The following is a 20554-nucleotide window of genomic DNA, read 5'->3' as shown; positions in this document are numbered from 1 at the left end:
GGGGCTTGGGGACAGCAGTTGCTTCAGGGACACTGGTGTCCTCTAGCTCTGGAGGGGAAATCGGGAATGAACAGCAATGTGTTGGAATATCTTGCAAGGCTTTGGGCCATTACTGGAAAGAAGGAGCAACAAAAGGCCAAAATAGAAGTGAAAATGGAGGGAAAATGCCACTTCGACTTATCTAGTGATGGATGAACCAAGGGAATGAGGATCTCTGGAGAACAGAGAAATACTGATCTTGCCTGTGTGCACTTGAATAAAGCATTGACCTGGTGCAATGTGTGAACTTGGGAAAGCTAAAGAAGGCTGTGAACTCCCTCTCGCTCTCGCTCTCTTGTTTACAGTCAATTCAAAAAGGCAACTAATGCTTTGCATGTAGGTTCTCACTGTTGAATATGGATAGAAATCAACATTTTCCAAGGGTGACTCATCACACCTATCTCAGACTCTGATTTTAGCCGTGGATAAATTGTCCTTCAGATATTTTGATTTCTGCTCATAGAGTGGATTTAGATGATTACCTAAAACATAGGCAACTAATTTCTGGAAGACTAGCATTAGATGAGCTGAATCACTATCTAAGGGAGAACAATAAAGCCAGGAAGAATAGTGTAAAGTGTTGCCTGGAAAGGGGAAGTTTCAGTGTACTAATGAAGTTCCTCAGGAATAGGATTTGGGAAGTAAAACTTTACATATTTCCTCCAACAGTGTCAGGAAACCCAGCAAACAGCAGATGATACTAAGGGGAAGAGGTTATTCCTAATACCTACTGACACATTGAACTCAGTTGCATTTGTTTGACATGTAAACACTCAAAGCACCTTATGTAGTAGATGGGCAGAGATGGGAACTAGCAGAAAGAGCATGAGATGCTTTGCTCTGTCTTCACTGAATATAGAAGGAGAGAAGCTTCAAAAAATTTTTGGCAGAGCAAGTGAAGTTAGGGACGGGCTCCTAATTGATGCAGATTGGGGTTGGGACACCAGAGCAGAGGAATATAGGTCAAGTTCGCCCTCTGCTAGTGTAAGATTCACCTTATCTGATTTTAGGTATTTTCCTATGAGCTATTCCTTATTGAACAGCATGTGATTCTTTCAGTGTGCAATCCATCTGACCAAGGAAGGACATCTGCTTTAGGCCAAGATGAATTGCATCCAGGCCGGAGACCTCTATGATTGTGTTTGCCTGAAGTTACTAGGGGTGATAGCAATCACTGGTAAACTTGGAGCTTTAAATGAGCCTCTGGGTGCTGGGACTCTGGAAGTGAAGCAGCGTTGCAGACAACTCCTTGTTTACAAGCCTTCTAGGAAAAGAAGTTAATGTGCCCTTAGTCAGTAAAGAAGACAACCCAAAAAGCACCTGACTCACTACTGAGGCATTCTCTACTTTGAGTGAAAAGTAGGGTAGGATCCATTCTGGAGGGTGGGAAGGAAGTATTACCTGTTTTATCTCTTAATTTTCCACTGTACTTGCAAATCACTATGAAATGTGCACTAGGGTGGGGTTTCTCTTACCAAGTGTAGCACTAATTGAGTTGTTGAGCATAGGTTTCTAACCCCATTTGAAATGCCCTAGCATATTCTACCTGCTCAGGAAAGACCTGGTCTCCCTTTGAGCCCTTCCTCACACCCACCAATTCTTTGCAGATATCCTGGATACTCTGAAGAACTCAAGTAGCTCTGGACATCTATGTTGAAGCAACAGAATCTTACCCTATATGTTTCCAGAATGTGGCCCCTGCCCACATTTACTCTTGAGTTTATTCCTTGAGTGGGAATATTCCCTCGTAAGACAAGCTGTGAAGGTAGATGGGACAAATTGTCCATCAGAGGCATCAGTTTCACGACACTGGCTGCAAAGGGCTCATGTGGAGTTGGTTTTAGCTTGTCGAGGCTAACCTACCTTCAGGAGAAAAATGGAGTCGCCATGGACTGTGGTTAGTAGAGATGGATAAACACAAAGGGCATGAGAAGGGCTCTATCCCCTGTGTCTTTCCACTGACCAGAGAAGTAAGTCAGTATCTCCAGCTGAGACCTGAGCAACCTAGGTGGGTTCAATGCATCCTCTCCCCAAAAGATGTAAGGTTGTCCATGGTTTTCCTCCCACAAACTATTTCCCATGGCTCCATTCCCAATTTAATAACTGAAAAAGAACTAAAGCAAAATGTTCTCTTGTCTTAACTGGCAGAGGAAAATTAAAGTAGTCAGATATCCCAGTTCATTGACCAAAGGAAATGTAAGTGAAACTGTTCGGCTGATGCAGCTGACCACAAAGTGTCAGGAAGATGTTGTTTCTCTCTCTCTCTCTCTCTCTCTCTCTTTCTTTCTCTTTCTTTCTTTCTTTCTTGCTCTCTCTTTCTCCCTCCCCCCCCCCACCTCTTTCCTGGCAGTGAGTTGTCTGGGTGAATTGTCCTTGCTCATGTGATGGAGGGGAGGGAACACATGCAACTGGGGTTGAACAAGAGGAAGACTCTGTTCCCTTCGTGGACAGTAACGGAAAGAGGTGGTGGCCAGCTCATATACCAAGGAGAATTGGTTCAGCATGGAGTCCCCTTATTTTCTGCCACTGCTTGGTGAGTGACTGTCTTGGCCCTTGTCCTTCCTTACTCAGTGTGTCCTTCTTTCATTTTAGTAACACTCCTCTTTTCCTCTCACTATTCCTTTGTTTCTCCATTAGCTTCCTTTCCTTTTCCAAGCAGACAAATTCCATCCTTTTTCTCTTCTCCCTTCCTTTTCTCCTTATTTGTATAACACTCTCTCCATCTATAACTTGTCTCTTCTCTATATACCAGTCACCTCTTCCTTTTTCCTTTTCTTTTTGTCTCTCCTTTTTCTTCTTCCTTCTCTTACTATCTCCTTTTTTCATCTCTCAGGGATGGCAAATTTTCATTCCTTCTCTCTTCACCTTTTGTGCTCAATTTCTTCCCTTCTCTCTTCTTTCTGCTTTGTCTAAACATCAGTTTTCTTCCTTCCTTCCTTCCTCTTTCTTTCTTTCTCTTTCTCTTTCTCTTTCTTTCTTTCTTTTTCTTTCTTTTCTTTCTTTCTCTTTCTCTCTCTCTCTCTGCCTTGTCTTGCCTCTATGTAGATAAATCAGTATGCTTTTTTCCTTTTTTCTCCTATTCTCTCACTTTCTTTTTGATCCCTATTGATACAATTGCAAAGCATGTGCTCTGCTGTTTCACTTGTATAAACCCAACATCCCTTTACGGCCCCCTTCACTGGCACCCATTTCCCACTGCCTGTCCAGTTTCTGTGGTATCCCTCATGCCTTCCACAGACCTCTCAATCATTTCATTTCTTTTTTTCAGCTACTCTACAGATATTTTTCCTGTGCGGGTCACCTGCAGGTAACAATTCTGGGTTTGGGTTGAGGCTGTGGGGTGACTCATTTCCTTATCCTCTTGGGACAACTGAACATGTGGGCACCCATCTGACATATCTTCCCAAGGATTCAAGCATCTCAGGCACTCCATCTGGTCACATTCCACCCAGATTCTCTTAAGAACCACCACTTGTGGGTGGCATGTATCAGTAAGACCACAGGCAGGATCCCAGTTAATAGACCACTGGCAAAATGAATAGTCTGAACCCCAGTGAGAATCTGAGCTATGCAAATGGTAATTTCATGCATTCGTTCGTGGTGCATTTCATGCACCAAAACAGGGTGGGTAGATATGGACCTTCAGAAGAATGAGATTTTATCTTCTCAGTCCAGTTGTTGCCTCAGTGATCATGGGACTGAGCTTTGCTTCTCAGACCAATCAGTCAGAGCAAACAGGCTTGTTCAACCGGAACAGATATCCAAAGAAAACATTCCACATCCCCTGCTTGGTTGTACTTTGGGAGGAAATCTAGGAGAGAGTTCAGACCTGTACAGTATGGGGTCTTAGAGAGAAACATGGGAAAAACATTCTAACTCAACCCGAGTGGCAGCAAACTCTCCATGTGAAGCATGAAGATGCCCAACTGTTTACAAGGAAATTGCTGATTCCGCAGTTAGGGGAGGGAACAGCTTTTTGTTGACTGTTCAGTGGCTAGCCCTACTTCCCCTGCCACATCCACAACTTTGTTCCTCTTTCACAATCAAGCTGCTCTGTGCTTTATTTTGGGTGGATGCGAGCTGAAATCTAACAGGATCTGGCTGAAGCCCCTCAGTGTCATCTGGTCCAGCCCTTCTCCACTGTGATTTTGAGTCCACCCTGCCTTCCACCTGCATTTTCTCTTCTCCATCAAGTGTCACATCTGTGTTTCTCCAGCTAGTGTGTGAATCAAGGTGCTGGCAGCATACTGGATTACCAGATTAGGTTTTAGAGTGGACGTAGCCTGACCCATCCCCTGCAGTGCTGACAAAACAGAACACTGGGGCTGAGGATGAGTCCAGAAGGACTATTTCCTATACCATACGTTAGCAGTAATACTATTTTGGTTACGTCCTAAAGGTCTGGTCTCAGCTAAAGGACTATTGTTATTAGTCACAGGCAGCTATCTTCCAGGAATCAAACTGATCTCATTTGGTTTCCAGCTTTAAATGTGGGCCAAAAAAAAAAAGAGTTGAGCAATTGCTTTGCATGCTGCTTGGGGCAGGCTTGGCACGGACTTGTGGGACTTGGTTAGGAGCTGTTTTTTCATCTCTTGCACACTTTCTGAGAAAAATGGAAATTTGACTCCAAGACAACTTCCGATTTTCACCATCACTGTGCCTTCTGCCCCCATTCTGGGGGGATGAGGGATGGGTAACAGGGCTGGAGTTTGTGCTGACAGTAACAGCAATACACCCTGATTTCTTCCAGTGAATTCATGAATCATTCAGGAGAGAGAGTCTTATTTTAGGATGTCTGCTGCAAGCTGAGCTCACCCTTTCCTCAAATACCTGAGCCAGCATGTCTGCACCAATTGGTCACAAGGCTAGAGGCATCTGTCTGCTCTGGTCCATGATGGATTAATTTATCTTTCTATAAGTTGAATGTTTAACTAACTTCCTTCCCAGACCTTCCTGCACCCCCCAACATCTTTGTGAGCCCAGAGAAAATGGAATATCTCATTGGAGATGCTGTCTCCTTCCGATGTGAGGCTCCCTCTTCAAAGGCCAAGGTACAGGGCTTTCAGTTCTCAGGGACAGCTGGATGGGCTGTGGATATTCGGACCTTCAGGAAAGCCTACACCTACAGCTTCAATATCACAGGGCCAAAGGATGGTGGGTCACACACATGCAGATATACCGTAACAGACCGGCTCCTCAGACCAGTCCGGTCTAAGGAAAGCAAAGCGATCATCATCAATGTTAAAGGTAAGCCATGTATCACTCTAGATTTCTCTCTCTATCTTCTGTGACAGCTCTGTTTCCTCATCATACCTCCCTCCATCATAGATACTTTCCTACAAGTCTCAGGCCTGCAATGACTCCTTTAATAAAGCATATGGAGAGAGGCACTCATCTCTTTTGCAGCTACTTGTTCTGAACTCATCATGCTCGAATCTCTTTTGAACTACATTTCAATATCATGATTTATGTAATAGAAAAATAGGTGATTAAAGCAGGGAGGAAGAGCTGAACCCTAAGAGTGTTTATTTGCTTTTTCCCTTTAGACCCCCCACTGCCTCCCATGCTGTCTCTGAACACTTCCAGTGGAGTTGTGAGTGAGGGCTACCCTCTTCTCTTCATCTGCATGGCTCCTGGAAACACAGTGGAGCGTAGGTTTCACTTCTACAAAGAAGGAGCTGAGGTCATCCCTGGAGCTGAGGTCAACTCATCAGAGACGAGTGCTCAACTCTGCATCCCACAGAGCAGTCAGAATCACACGGGGAATTTTACTTGTGCCTATGAGGAGGAAGTAGAGGGGCGTTGGATCTTGTCCTTTGTGAGCAGTATTGTGACTGTCTTTGTGAAAGGTAATTCCTTAGTAAAAGGGATGAGGACAATCTGCACAATAAAGCAATGAGGGAGAGAACAAAGCTATTCCCTAACATGCCATCTGGGTCTCAAAATGCCCTAGCTTGTCCGTCATGGCCAAGAAGGTTGACTGAAAGCCAACATTTTGTCCATCTTTCCCTCCCCCTGCCCCTAATATGTGTTTTCCAGCTGTGCAACAACTAGTTATTTCCCCCTTGCTCAGAGCTATACAGTTGCCATTTTAAAGTTTTTTTTTTTTTCCCTCCAACTTTTCTCCCCAGAGCCTCCTTTTGCTCCTGAACTGGGAGTGGATCCTTCCTCTGCTGTGGTGACTGAAGGCTACCCCTTACGTCTCACCTGCATTGCCTTCAGGGATGACTCGAGGCTGAGATTTCACTTCTACAGGGATGGGGTCGAGATCCCACCAGGACAGGCAGGCTCAGAGACTACTGCCATGAACCCTGGGAATTTCACTGAGCTGCTGTTCCCGCAGACTCCAAGGAGGTTCAGTGGGAAATTCACTTGTGGATTTGAGGAGGATGTGGACGGGACATGGGTGCCATCACCCCAGAGCAAGGTTCTGGAGGTCACTGTGAAGGGTAAGTTTGTCTCAGGGTCTGTTGTGAGTTCTGAAGACATCCAAACCTCTAGGAGCCTATGTGCATATAATTATATACACCTCAAATTCAGGACTGATTTTGGAAGTAGATTACCATAATGAGCTTCCCATTGTGCAAAATAAGTGGTCAAAACCATCACCATTTTTTATACTTGTTTCTATCTCTTCAGCTGAGGATAATTTCAATCACCCAGCTTATCCTCGGAGCCTTCCTAAGTGGCCAGCATTAGCCTTCGAAAGCCCATAGCATAGTTTCCTAGGCCTTTGCTCTGTTTTCAAACTCCTCAGATACCCAGGGCCCATTCTGCCTTATAGAGGCAGGCCTCAGTTTTGCCTCCACCCTTTGCAGCCTTCCAGCAGAGAGTTAAATGCACTCAGTTTGCAACACACTGAGCATAGTGTTATAGTGATATCTCTCACCTGCCTGTGAAAGTACCTTTCTCCATCCTTTGAGGAAAGGAACAATGGGTAGTTTTCCTTTTAACTCAGAAGTCCTGAATGAGTCTCAGACCACTATTTCTTTTGCTAACTCATTTCCTGTGTTTCTTCTGTCAGATCCCCCTGCTCAGCCAGATCTGATCTTGAACCCCGCATCTGGAGAAGTAAGGGAAGGGGACCCTTTACTTATCACTTGTGTAGCCTACGGCACTAGTGGTGAATGGAAGTTTTACTTCTATAAAGATGGGACAGAACAATTCTCAGAGGCTTGCACAAGGAACCGCTCTTTCTTCAGCATCCCAGCAGCCAAACCAACTGTGACAGGGCAATTCACCTGCAGGTATGAGGAGAGAGTCAGTGGGAAGTGGATCCCATCACCCCTGAGCCAGGCAATGATGGTTACCATGCACGGTGAGTCCCTGTAGCCAATCCAAGATTTTCTCAGGCCAGATAACACGCAGAAAGACAATAGGTACCTTCAAGTTACATTAGAGACAGATTCACCTATTCCAATGTCTAAACTGCTTTACACTTGCTCTAGTTCACTTCTAGACCACCACAGTCATGAAACATAAAGGCTAGAGTGAAAGATAAAGTAGGCCAGGGAATACTATTATTTTATGCTCATAGAGCAAGGTGGTATTATCTAATTCCCCTGCAGAATGATCCCTGGCTTATTTGAGCCAAGGGCCAAGACCCAAAATGTGCCTTGGAGAGTGTTACTTGCCTCATGAAGAGGAAAGTAGCAACAGCTGAAAAATATAAACCACTAGGTCTGCAGTGTTGTGGCATGGCTGTGAGAGAGGATGGAGTACCCTTCTGATGCCATGCATGGGCCCCAAGATTGCAGAGATAATGGACCTTTTTTTTGGGAGGGTGAGATGGGGAAGCAACTTAGCCAAACTGGGTGCTGCCTGCATTCTCATCGTGTTTAGGGACCAGAGTAAGACATCACGTACAGCAACTCTGGATTTCCTCTCAGAGGGACTCAGTATGCAAAAATGGAAAGTATGACTGTAGATGTGTGGACTGATGCTCTCTTGCTGATGGTTCGTAGTTGCTTATCTTTTCTCATCCTCTGGCAAACAGCCTCATCTCTACCCATCCCATTGGTGACTGGATGTGCAGCTGCTGCAGCTGCTCTGGTCGTGGTGTTGCTGCTGGCTGCCTTTATCTGCCAGAGGAGGAGAGGTAAGTGATGAGTGCAAAGGAAGGAAGGATGATCCAGGCTGGCTCAGATCAGAGGATACTTTTGAGGGGAAAGGACATTGTGACATTGATGAGAAGAACATGTGCAGTCAAGGGGTGAGCACTTCTGCTCCTACTATGCCTTTGGATTGTGGGTCCCTCCAAAGCATGGTTCACAATTTAGTTCACAGAAGGTTGAGCATGCAGAGCATCCTCCTACAAACCCAGACTGTGCAGCATCCTCTAGTGGGATGGTGGCAGCCCAGACTGGCAGTATCACCTCAGTCCTAACCCTGATCCTTGGGTTGTATGATGGGGACTAACAACACATTGACTAACAAAGTATAGGACATGTTGGGGGCCTCCTATGAGTCTTTTCAGCTGGTGACAGCCTGTTTTTAGCAAATTAGGTATTTTAACCATAAACGCTTTCATTCCTCTCTTTGCTAGGCCATGTTCACTGGAAGGGGCTCCACAACAAAGATGACACAAGTGCTTATCCTCTGGCCCTGGTCAGTTAAACTGGTATATGATCTCAGGAGTGCTTGGCCCACGTCTTTGCTCAAAAAATGCACTCACTTTCAGCCTCTTCTCCACCTCAGAGGAGCAAGAAAGAAGGAAGAAAATAAAATGATTGTTTCTATTATCCTTTGCTTTGAACATTCAAACCAGCGTTCACTTTGTAAATGCCCCTGTCCAGTTGGTCAGTAAATCTGTTTTCAAGCCCACTAATGTTTCTTTCTCTGATTCCCTTCCATCATCTTTCTGAGCCTGGTAGAGATGGGGAAATTGGTCCCAGAGCACACAAAAGGGTTGGTCTGCCCCATGCTGGCTTGTGGTAATATCCCATGCAGAGGACATTTGCTTTGATCCATGAGCCTGAAGGGACAGAGGAAGCAGCAGATAGCGAAACAGTGTTGTCCAAGCACTGGCAGAGGAGATGAATCCCACTCCTCTGGTCTCTGCCAGTTCACTGTTTTAACTGGATGTTGATGCATTTTAAGTGAGTGCTTTGCATCTCCTAAATAGTTCAAGAGTAGCCCTTGTACAACAGCTGAAGCTATCTTGGCTCTTGTGTAACACAAAAGGGCACTGAGGAAACAATTTGCCTGTTGGCAAATGTCCATTCCTAGCCCATTTTGCAGTGGGCCATTAAACATATCTAGTCATGGCACACTTTGGTTGGTCACAGGCATACTGGGAAGTGGGGAAAAGTGGAAGGGGAAGGTACAATCCCATGGTCTGATCAGCTGAGAAAGTCAAGAACAAGAATGAAGGACCTTATCACTATTGGTTCTAATTATCACCAGTCATGAGGAAGGTGCCTAAGGCAGGGGAAAGTAGAGGCAGACCCCTTCTGTCCTCTGGGTTTAGTGATGGGTAAGATGGGCTGTGGTTCATGAGGCAAAGATGATACCCCCTAAAAGATCCAGAGTGCATGGAGAGGAAAGTATGCCGAAAATGTGAAAAACGTGGATAGCAACCTTGATATAATATTTGAGCAAAGCGCTTTCCGAGTGAATGTGGCTGCCAAAGCCAATACAATACAGACATACCTTTGGAAGGAAGGAAGGAAGGAGAGAAGGGGAGACATTGGTGTGCCACTTGCCTCTGAAGACATGCAGTGTCCATGATGTAATTTCCTCCCATCTACAGCTGTGGTTAGTGACTTGTGTTTAATCATGCAGCACTTCCTCTCTCTTCCGCTCATGACCACCCAACTCAAGTCAGATGGACAGAGAGGGAAGGACGGAGTGACTAGGCAGCAAGTTACTCTCCTGGACAGTCCAGTGCAGAGCACTGAGCTCCTGCTGCGCCACAGTGGCATGTTAATCTCCCACTTCATGATGCTCCTCAGTGAGTATTGATCACCCCCACCTTGCACCTTTTCTTCTCCTTCCTCTTTCATGAATCTGTCTCTCCTGTTTTCTCTCTTTTCTTCCCTTCTCTCTTCTCTGTTCTCTCCTTTTTCTTTGTCTCTATCCCTTCTCCTTCTGCCTTCTTCTCCTTTCTACATCTTGTTCTGCCTTGATCTCTTCTTTTTCCCTCTTCTGACTTCCAGTCCTCTTTCCTCCTCTCTTTCATATTTCTCTCTATTCTTGTTTCTCTCTGTTCTCTGTTTCTTCCTCCTGCCCCGCCCTGCCCTCCCCACCTTCTCTCCCTCCCTCTTTTACCCTTGCCTTTCCTTCCCTTCTCTTCCCCTCTGTTTTAGCCTCTCTCCAACAACCTCCCTTCCCCCCCTTCTCCACACTCATCTGTTTCCATACTGCTGCATTTAGTCCTTCTCTCTTCTGTTCTCTTCCAGCCACTGTGCAGCTCCAGCTCTGCCAGATGGTCCATGAGGAAGGTAACACCTCTGGGGTTCCTGGGGGCTGGGAGAGGGTGTCCTCGGGTGTCCTTACAGAGGGACTGAGCTGCCTGGGGCACAGGACCCCAGGTCCCCTAGTCTAGACCCAGGGCTTTGGGACACACTTTTGTGACCACCTGGGAAGTCCTCAGCCTCTTTCCCCTTCCCAATACCCCATAAAGAACCCACTAATGAAATGAGTTGCTAGGGCTTTTTTTTTTCTTCAGTGAAGTCCTGCCTGGAGTAAACCCACTTTTGTGATGAGTGGCTCATACCTCATCCCTCTGGAAACCCCTTGAGCATCAGAATGATCCTCAGTCCTCCCCTTCTCCCACTGGCTCCTCCCAGTCTGGGTGTGGGAAGATAGTATTTTTGTAGGGTTAATGGCTGTGGATGACAGACCAAGCACTGTGGTTTCCATAAGACCACTGCAGAAGAGCACTAGCAATGGCTGTAACCCTCCAAACTCTGCCTTTTCCACCACCCATTTGATATTTTCATAAAGTGCCAATTTGTGGCGGCAGAAAATCTCACTTGAAAAGACATTTCTGCTTGTATTATGAAACTATCTGGAGTGGGGAAAGGTTTCACTGTTTCCTTTGCCCCATTGGGTCCCACTGTGTGACACTCCTAGTGCATCCAGGGGACAGAAAGAGATGAAGACACTCTCTCCAGCATCTTCACAGGTCTTTAGATTCAGGGGATGGCTGGATCTGGAGTGATGTGAGCTGCAAATTTTGCTCAATGGCCCTAGAATCTATACCTATTGACGAATCAATAGCAACAAGTGGCATACTTGGAGGGGACTGATTTCCGCAGTCTACTCTGCCCAGCCTTCTTGCCTCTGTATTGCTAGAGTACCTGCAAAGGGCCATTAACACCCCTGAAAGAGGCATGGGAAGAGCCAGGCAACAGCCTGCCCCTTGTTTATCCTCAGCTTCTTTTCCTATGCTGTCAGATAACAACCCAAGGCAGTGAGTGACCAGCTTTTGCTGACTCAGGTAGAGACAAAATGAGTCAAAGCCTAGAAAAATTTCTGCTTAATTAGATCCCCTCTATGGTTTTGTTTTCTTATTCCTCGAAACAAAAGACGATTTCTTTCTTTCTTGTGGAGTTACTCCTTGCTTCTTCTGCCTCACCTCATCTTTGTCCCCCCACTGAAGCCCTGCCTGTCTCCATCTCTATCCACCAGTGAACGCAGCTGTAGCCCCTGCTCCAACCCTCTCGGTGCTGCAGGCAAAGGAGGAGTATTTTCTTGGAGAGTCTGTCACGCTGGTGTGCACCACTCCAGCCAACATCACTGGGAAGCGTTTGTACCAACTTTTTGGTGAGGCCGGCTGGGCACTATCAGAGTTTAGCTGGAGGAACAACTACACCTACACGTTCACCCTCTCCCAAATGCAGCACAAGGGGCCGCATTTATGCACCTACACCCTCCAGAAAGCCCAGAGGTCATTCAAATCCCCACCCAGTGAGGAACTGATGATCAGTATTGCTGGTGAGCAATGGGATCTCTCTCTCTCTCTCTCTCTCTCTCTCTCTCTCTCTCTGCTCTGCCCTTCCTGAAAATTCATATGCCTAAACATGAGTAGCAGCTATACCCACCCAATATGATTATTCAGTTGCTAGTGATGTGAGCAGTCCCATAAGCCTGGTGGGCCCCAGAGATCAGTCCAATCCATACAGTTGCCCTACAGCTTGTAAGAGGTCTGGGTGGAGACTCTATCTGGCTGGGATGAGTATAGGGTAGAAGCTGCCTGCCAGCTAGTCAAACTGGCTACGACTGCTTTTTCCATCATGGTGGGATGGTTATAATCTCAAACTTTGCTGCATACAGTGTAAAAACAAGCATTTGGAGATCCACTTTTTTCCCCCTTTTTGCTACATCCCCATTCTTTCCTCCTCTTCCTTGTTCAGATCATCTTCCACAGCCACTGCTGATGGTGGAGTCCCCGCTGGGAGAGGTGATGAAAGGAGATCTCCTAAGGATCATCTGTAAGGCCCCTGGAAATGCCACCGAGCGGAGGTTTCACTTCTACCGGAATGGAGAAGAGGTTGCCCCCAGGAAGGTGGGCTCTGAGAACAACATATCTGAGAGAGAGGGCATTTTGAAGAATGCCATGGTCCTCCACTTTCTACACGCTGGTCCCCAACACAGTGGAAACTTTACCTGCAAGTATGAGGAAAAGATGCAGGAGAGATGGATCCCCTCCCTCACAAGCCAAGCCATAAATATCACTATTAATAGCAACAAGAGGGGTGAGCTGGCCTTCCATCCATTCACAGTCCCATCTGTCTGTCTATTCATCCATCCACTAACTAGCCCATTCCGTTATCCCTCCCTCCCTCCATTTACGCTGAAACTAGCCCATTCCATCACCTGTTCATCCATCTACAAACTAGCTGATTCCTCCATTCTTTCATCTAGCAGCTGGTCTGTCTGTCCAACCATCCATCCTTCCATCCATGAACTAGCCCACCTAGTCTTCCGCCCATCTCTCTCCCTCCCCCAATCCCTCCTTCATCCCAACTATCTCTCCATCTACCAACTAATCCAATCATTCCTCTTTCCCCCCTTGCAACTTCATGTTTCATCGTCCTCCCTTTGTCTTTCTAGGTCACCTCTCTAAAAACACTCAATGCCTTCTGCACATAGGGGCAAATAGGGAGAATCCTTGGGTGTTCAGCCCTCAGGAACTAAGAAGGGTAGGTGAAGAAGGGATGGAAAAATGGAGAGGGAAGTGCGGCAGAGAGAGAGAGAAAGTTGTTCACATCCTTCCCAGCATGAGCATGCATGCTCACCACCTACACTTTCATCCAGCCCATCCTTCCTCATTGCAGGAAACAGCTGCTTCCTCATTTTACGGTTATTGGTTGTGGGTGGCTGCTTCTTCACCATCAATAGCCTCATCCTCGTCTTCTTCTGGATGTGGGTGAAAGACAAAGGTATATCCTCAGTCAAGGGGAAACAGCCCACATTCTTCCTGCCAGGCACACACCTCACTTTTTATCTCTCCTTCCCACAGATTCCTCATTACAGTTTGAAGCCAGACTCCTTGGGACCTCCCAAACAGCCTGTAGATCCTTGTCCACCCTGCAACTCCAACCCAGCCCTCAGCATCATAAGTAGGAGCAGGATGAGTGAGAGAAGACATGCTTGGCGTTTCCATCCCCTCAAGACCACTCCCCACATATGACATATCCAGAAAGGCTGATATGCAGCCATATCAGACCCAGGCTGTAGGATAAAGCAAGAAGAGAGAAAAGAAGTGGGAGAGAGAGTAGAAAAGGGCTATCATTTTACATGGGAAAGGGAGGGTTAGGGAGACAAAGGTGTTAAGAGGTGTGAGAGAGAAAGAGAAAAATCAGTGAAAGAAAGAGAAGAGAAGAGGTTGAGAAATGAAAAATAAAGAAAATGAGAGAAAAAAGTGAGAATGAGTGAAAGAGAGAAAAGGGAGGGAAAACAAGGATATGAATGAAAAATTAAAGGATGAAGAAAGACTGAGTGAATGAATGAATGAAAGAGTGTGGGGGAAGGAATGGTAGGCCTGGAGCAGAGGAAGGGCACGAGAATGGGAAGAAAGGAAAAGCAAGTTAGAAAGGCAATGGAAGAGTGTGGGTGAAGGAAGGAAGGAAAGGAGAAGAAGGTGGAAAGGAAAGCATCAAACAAAATCAAGTCCTTTTGGTTATCACTAAACTGATGGCAACTGCTGTCACTGTTTCTGCTTCCTGCTTGGAGTTGCCCCTGTCTTTGGTGTTGGGGCAGTGCTACCTAGGGGATCCAACAGGTTTCTGGAGAGTCATGGCAGATGGCATAAGGGATCGTTGTAGGGAGTCCCAATGCCTAGGTTCTCCGGGACAGCAGTGAAGGTGTCAGAGACGGGAAACACTGTGGGAAAATAGGGGAAAATGGGTGACAGTGGGGATATGGAGGGCAATTCAGAAGTATGTGGGAGAGTGCAGGTATATGGAGGACTGTGGGAAGAGTATATGGAACACCATGGGGAGATGGGGTCTCTGAGGCTGGCACTGTGTGGTTATAGGGTACACCAAGAGCGGATATGGCATTTTGGAGGACTGTATGTATGAGATGGGGGAGAACTGTGTGGATGGAATATGGGGACAGTGGAAACATGGTGGGTCAGAGTACTGCCCTTCTGATGAGATATCAATGCAGTAGAAGTTTATTGGGTGCTTTGGGGATATGGCATCTGTGGGGATGAGATATAGGTGGACTTTGGGGTTATGAGAAGCTGTAGAAATGGGATATAGGGACTGTGTGAATGGTACATGGGGTATGTGGTGATATGGAGGCCTGTGGAAATGGAATATGGAGTACTATAAGGATATGGGGTGGGCTGAGATACTGGGGCTGTGGTGATATGGCAGCATGTGGGGATGAGATGGGGGATGGTGGTATATGAGGGTTGTGGAACTGGGATATGGGGCACTGTGGAGAAATGTGGGTCTGGGAGCATATGGGAAAACGAGAAGATGGCATTTGAGTCACTAGGAATGGGGAAATGTGGGGACAGCAGTGGGATTATGACGAGTGAATGTGGGGCATTGTGGGTGTGTGGGAGGCTGTGGGAATATTACATGCTATAGGGCTTGGCTGTGGCAAGGAATATGGGGAAAGGTGGGAGCTATGGGATCAATATAGAGGGGTTGTGGTCATGGGATACTGAGAGGGTATGGAAGCATATGGGGCTGTGGGCTATGAGGGTGGGGGTCAAGATGTGGGTGGCAGCAAGGATATGGGGGCCTTTGGGGGTATGTTAGGCCGAAGGGGTGGGATACGTGGGCTGTGGTGGTGGAGAAGAGGGAGACACTGGGGGTGTCTGATGTTGCACGATAGGGGTATGAGATAAATGGTTCCATCCCAATAACTGTCCCCTCTAACTCTCCACCACTTTATCACTACCTTGCAGTTGTCCTTCCTTCCCCTCCACCCTCTTCCGCCTGGGCCCTTATCCCCATGGGACCCAGGGATGGAGGAGGAAAGAGAAGGCATTGATGAAGGCGGAGGAAGTGTGTGTCCCTCCTAATCCAATGTGTTTGTACCCACCCTATTACTCAGCGCTTGGGGTTTCTGTCCTCCATCTTTAGAAGACGTAAAGGGAGGAGAGTAAAGAAAGGGAGAGGAGGCAGCCTGATCTGAGTCAATGGAGTACAGGACAGACATGGGGGCTATAAGGTGAGAGTGGGGCTGGTGGTGAAATTGGGGTTATGTGGTAGGAGTGGGACTATGCAGTATATGTTGTTCTACAGCATTGTCTTTGGCCTATGGGATGGGAGAAGGCAAATGGAATAGGAGAAAGACAACAGGCTGGGTTTTAGGCTACAAGGTGGGAGTGGAACATGGGGTGGCTGTCAGGCTATAATGTTAGAGTGGGGAGGAGGCAACTGATAGGTTGTGGGATAGGAATGGAGTAATGGAGTGGGTTTTTCTTTGGACTATGAGGTGAGAATGGGACTTTGGAACAGGTGTTGGGAGAGGGGCTATAAGGCGGTTTCTTGCCTATGGTGTAGAGTTGGTCTATGGGGAGGGACTAGAGATGTCAGGTAGGCATTGTGCTGTGGGGTGGAAGTGAGGCTATGGGTTGGAGTGGGGCTTCAGGTTAGGTTTTGTGCCATGGAGGAGTGCACTATGAGATGGGAATTGGTTATGGGTTAGAAGTGGCACTATGGAGTGGGAGTTTGGCTATGATGACAGAGTGGGGATATGGGGTGAGAGTGAGCTATGGAGTGGGACTGGAATGGGCCGTGGCTTAAGAGTGATCTCTTTGGTGGTTCTGTGGCAGCTGAGTGATAGTGGGTCCATGTGATAGGTGTTGGACTTTGAGGTGGGCTTAGGACTATGGGGTGGGAGTGGTGCTATGGATGTGTGTTTGGCTGTGAGGCATGGGTGGAGCTATGGGACTGAAGTGGAACAATGGGTGAAGGATATGGACTTGTAGTGGGCTGTGGGGTTGACCTGAGGCTATAGGGTAGACATTGGGTAGGTACTGTGCTGTGCAGTGGCCAGTGGGTTACAGTGTGAGAGTGAGGCATTGGGTTAGGCATTGGTCTATGAGATGAGAGTGAGCTTATGGAATGGATGTTGGGCTACCGGATGCAAATGAGCAATGGGGTGATAGTGAGGCTATTTGGTAGGCATTGGGCTGTAGGACAAGTTGTAGACTACTGAGTTGCATTGCAGTTACAGTGTGGGATAAAGGCTATGGAGTGGTCATTAAGAGTTGTGATGTGAGTAGGGGTATGGGATGGAAATGGGTTATAGGGCATCTCCGGCTAAAAAGAGGGAGTGTGTTATGATACGGGACCAGGTGTATGGATTGGGAGTAGGGCACGAATTGGGAGTGGGGCTAAGATGCAGCTATTGTGTTACGGGATGGGATTCAAACTGCAGGGTGCATTTTGGCTTAGGTACTTTGAGTGGAGCGATGAGGTGGGAGCAATGTACATTATGGAAGCTAGGTTATGATTAGGTGTGGACTATGAGGTGGAAATGCAGTAGAGAGTAAGAGTGGGGCTGTAGCTTAGGCAGTGGGCTGTGGGGTTACCAGGGACTATGAGTTGGGAGTGAAGCTATGGAGTGGGCAATAGGGACTGGGGCTTTGCGTACAATGTTGAGAGTAGGATTAAGGGTCTGGGCTTTGACCTTATCTTAAGAGGGGACTTTGTGCTATGGGATGGCACTGGTGATACAGTGTCGGAGTGTGGCTATGAGTTAGGCCTTGGGCTATTGGGCGAGTATGAGATTATGGAGTTGGTATGAAGTTATGGGTCTGGGGTTGGGCTACAGAGTAGTTGCTGGGTTTGGGGGTAGAAGCAGGGCTATAGTGCAGGACTAGGTTATGGCATAGGTGTTGGGCTACAGGGTGTCATTGGAGCCATATTTTATATGGAGATGCGGCTACGGGTTACATGTTGGGTAATGGGAGGTAGTGATATTATCAGGTGGGAGTGAGGCTACAAGTTAGCCTTAGGTCTATGGGGCAGTTTGAACTAAGGGATTGTTTTTGAGATAAGAAGAGGGAACGGGTTACGGAGTGGGAGTTTGACAATGGAATGCAAGGGAGGCTATTGTGTGGAAGTGGGTCTAGAAAGTAATCGTCAGGCAATGAGTTGGGTGGGGCTGCGGAGTGAGGTTGGGCTGTGGGTTTGAGGCAGGGCTATGGGGCAGTTGTTGGACTATGAGGTGGGAGTGAGTTATAGCTCAGGAATAGGACTGTGGGGAGGGAGTGGAGCTATGGAGTGGGCATTGGGCAATGATGTGGGTTCTCGACAATGGGTTAGGAGTAGGGTAAGATTGTCACTGGGCTATGATCTTGGCACCAACTTTGGAGTGAATAATGGCTGTAGGGTTGAGTGTCTATAGGGTTGAATTAGGACTATGGATTAGGCATTTGGCTACGAGGTGGAAGAGGTCTATGGTGGTCTATGAGGTGAAGAGAGAAGCTGTGGGTCAGGCAATTGTCTAAGTGGAGGTTGACTATGAGATGGGATTGGACATATAGTGCAGGTGTGGGCTATGGGGTAGGCATTGGGTGATGTGGTGGCAGGGGACCTATGGGGTGGGAGCTAGGGACATATTGGCAGTGGACTTATGGGCTAGGAATTTTTTATGAGGTGAGAGTATGGCTATGAAACCGGAGTAGGCCATGAGTTGACAGTTTGGCTATGGGAGAGAAGTTAGGCTATGGCTTTGGTGTTTTGCTGTGTGGCTGAACTGGGATATGGGTTGAGAGTGGGCTACGTGGAGGGAGTGGTGTTATGGTGTGGAAGTGAGGACATGGGGTGTCAGTAGGGCCATGTTGAGGGACTGGGCTATGGTTTGGTAGCGCGAATACGGTGTGTGAGTGGGGCTGTAGGGTCAACGTGAAGTTACGGGGTGATATTGGACTGTAGGATGCAATTGAGGCTGTGAAGTGGAAGTGAAGATATGGTGTGGGAGTGGAGCTATTGTGAGGGTTTGGTCTATAAAGTGGGAGTGGGGCTACAGGGTGGGACTGAGAGCATAGAGTGCAATTGGACTATATGGGGGCATTGGGCTATGGGGTTGGAGCTGGGATTTAAGGCAGGACTGGGGCTCTAGGTTGGGACCGTGCTATGAGGTGGGAGCGGAGCTATGGGTAATAATGGTGCTACGGGATGCTAGTGGGCTATGGAATGGGGCTTGGCTATGGGGTGGGAGTGAGCTTTGCGATTGGAGTGTCCTTGGGGGTAGGAGTAAGGCTTTGAGTTGGGAGTGGGCCAAGGGGGTGGGGTGATGGGACTGAGTGGGATTAGGGGGTGGGAGTGGGTTTTGGGGTAGGAATGGGGTCATTAGGTGGGAATTTGGCATTGGCTGGGAGCGTGCACATGGATTGTAATTAGTCTTTGATGCGGGAGGAATTTATGGAGTGAGAGTGAGGCCAGGAGGTTTGATTGGGTAGGGAGTAGGCCTGGGCTATAGTAAGGGATTGGGCTATAAAGTAGGAATGGGGCTGTGGGGTGGGAGTAAGGCTACAGGGTGGAACCTGGCTGTTATTTGGGTGTTGATATTGACTTTGATGTTGGAGTGGTTATTCATTGGCCTGGTTGTTGGCTGGCTTTGGTGTTGGAGTGGGCTATGTGTGTGGGAGTGAGGCCAAGTAGTGGGAGTGAAGCTATGGTCAGGGACTGGTTTATAAGGTGTGAGTGGGGCTATGAGGTGGAAATGAGGTAAGGTTTGTGAGCACAATGATAGGGTTGGAGTCCCTATGGTCAGGGACTGGTCTATTGGGAGGGAGTGGTGCTATTAAGTGGGAGTGGGGCTATGTGGTGGCCCTCCTCATCCATTGTTTCCTCCCACAGTGCCTCCCAGTTGCCCCCCTCAGCTGCCCAGTGCCTCTCCATCTCTGGTAACAGCACCCTGCTGTCTTTGCCAGCTTCCCGCGTGGTGGGTGCCATCCTCCTTGGGGCTGCTGCCCTCCTGGGACTACCAGGAAATCTCTTTGTAGCCTGGAGCCTGCTGCGGTGGACACAGCCTGGGTGCCGCTCTGTCACTGCTGTGCTAGTGCTCAACCTGGCCCTGGCCGATGGCGCCATCCTCCTCCTCGCACCCTTCTTCGGCCTCTTCCTTGCCGCTCGCTCCTGGCTCCTCGGTGAGGTGGCCTGTAAGACTCTCTACTACATCTGTGGCCTTTCCATGTACGCTAGTGTCTTCATTGTCACCCTACTGAGCCTCGATCGCTGCTTGGCTGTCTATCAGCCCTTCCTCTCCCTCACCCTGCGGAGGAAGGCTGTGGCCACCAAGGCCTTGGTGGCCACGTGGCTGGGAGCTGCCATCTTGGCCTCACCAGCACTAGTCTACCGCCGTGTGGTGCCAGACCCAGCTGCGCCTGGCCAGCTCTGTGAGCCATGCCATGGTCACCCTGCTGCGGCTGTCTTCCACCTTGCCTTGGAGACATCTGTGGCCTTTGTGTTGCCCTTCACCATTATTGCTGGCAGCTATGCTGCCATCCTGCTACGGCTGCGAGGCCGGCCGTGGCACCGCGGAGGCCGCACAGGCAGGTTGATTGCCGCTGTGGTGCTCTGTTTTGCCACTCTGTGGTTGCCCTATCATGTGGTCAATGTCTTGCAGGCCACCTCCAGTGTGGCCACAGGCCAGACAGCTGAGAACCTGGGCCGGGCCTGGAAGGGTGCCCGGGCAGGGGCCACCGCCTTGGCCTTCCTCAGCAGCAGCCTCAACCCCATCCTCTATGCCTTTGCTGCTGGCCACCTTATTCGGTCCTCTGGGGCTGACTTCCTTGCCCGCTTCTTTGAAGGCACCTCTGGGGACCTCAATGGGAATCAGCCAGCCCAGGGACACCCAGCAATGGACATGGTGGGACCTCCCATGCAGTGACTCTAATTACACCAATCAGGCTGACTGGAGCACGCAGTGATCAGGCACAACTGGTTCATGTGCATTATGTCTTTTAAGCTTTGTGCATGGATATTTTTGAGTAATTTTAATGGATCTTTAAATGTGATGTTATATGCTAATGTTATCTATGAAGCACTATTTTTCCCTTGAATGAAGTAAAAGCCGCAAAGGGAGCATT

The 20554-nt window shown here is 48.1% G+C and overlaps 2 protein-coding genes across 4 annotated transcripts; both read left to right on the top strand.

Moving 5' to 3' along the window:
* Positions 1-2424: 2424 nt before the first annotated feature.
* Positions 2425-8862, top strand: LOC104141841 (Fc receptor-like protein 5). The gene is made up of 8 exons (XM_068921797.1): positions 2425-2572; positions 3308-3346; positions 4987-5286; positions 5586-5888; positions 6171-6488; positions 7064-7357; positions 8036-8137; positions 8585-8862. Exons 1-8 carry the CDS (start codon positions 2542-2544, stop codon positions 8653-8655), a joined length of 1458 nt encoding a protein of 485 aa, XP_068777898.1. The 5' UTR covers positions 2425-2541; the 3' UTR covers positions 8656-8862.
* Positions 8863-9005: 143 nt separating this feature from the next.
* LOC104141846 (leukotriene B4 receptor 2-like) lies at positions 9006-20495 on the top strand. Of its 3 annotated transcripts, XM_009671405.2 has the most exons (7): positions 9006-9991; positions 10440-10481; positions 11674-11979; positions 12399-12740; positions 13323-13427; positions 13508-13607; positions 19323-20495. In XM_009671405.2, the coding sequence occupies exons 1-7, from the start codon at positions 9817-9819 to the stop codon at positions 20353-20355; spliced, it is 2103 nt and encodes a 700-aa protein (XP_009669700.2). In that variant the 5' UTR covers positions 9006-9816; the 3' UTR covers positions 20356-20495. The 3 variants fall into 3 exon arrangements, with proteins under 3 accessions (XP_009669700.2, XP_068777897.1, XP_068777896.1); XM_068921796.1 differs by lacking the exon at positions 11674-11979; XM_068921795.1 differs by lacking the exon at positions 13323-13427.
* Positions 20496-20554: the final 59 nt, after the last annotated feature.

The sequence above is a fragment of the Struthio camelus genome, chromosome 29 (assembly GCF_040807025.1).
Source record: "Struthio camelus isolate bStrCam1 chromosome 29, bStrCam1.hap1, whole genome shotgun sequence".
Lineage (NCBI taxonomy): Eukaryota > Metazoa > Chordata > Aves > Struthioniformes > Struthionidae > Struthio > Struthio camelus.
Note: the sequence above shows the minus strand (reverse complement) of the source record. Positions and strands in the feature narration are given on the sequence as shown.

Bases quoted from the DNA above. Each gene is read 5' to 3' on its own strand.
- LOC104141841 (XM_068921797.1), top strand. From the start codon at position 2,542: ATGGAGTCCCCTTATTTTCTGCCACTGCTTG. The intron at 2,573-3,307 runs GTGAGTGACTGT...TCTTTTTTTCAG, and splicing joins TTATTTTCTGCCACTGCTTG to CTACTCTACAGATATTTTTC. The intron at 8,138-8,584 runs GTAAGTGATGAG...TCTCTTTGCTAG, and splicing joins TATCTGCCAGAGGAGGAGAG to GCCATGTTCACTGGAAGGGG.
- LOC104141846 (XM_009671405.2), top strand. From the start codon at position 9,817: ATGCAGCACTTCCTCTCTCTTCCGCTCATGACCACCCAACTCAAGTCA. The intron at 9,992-10,439 runs GTGAGTATTGAT...GTTCTCTTCCAG, and splicing joins CCACTTCATGATGCTCCTCA to CCACTGTGCAGCTCCAGCTC. The intron at 13,608-19,322 runs GTAGGAGCAGGA...TTCCTCCCACAG, and splicing joins CCCAGCCCTCAGCATCATAA to TGCCTCCCAGTTGCCCCCCT.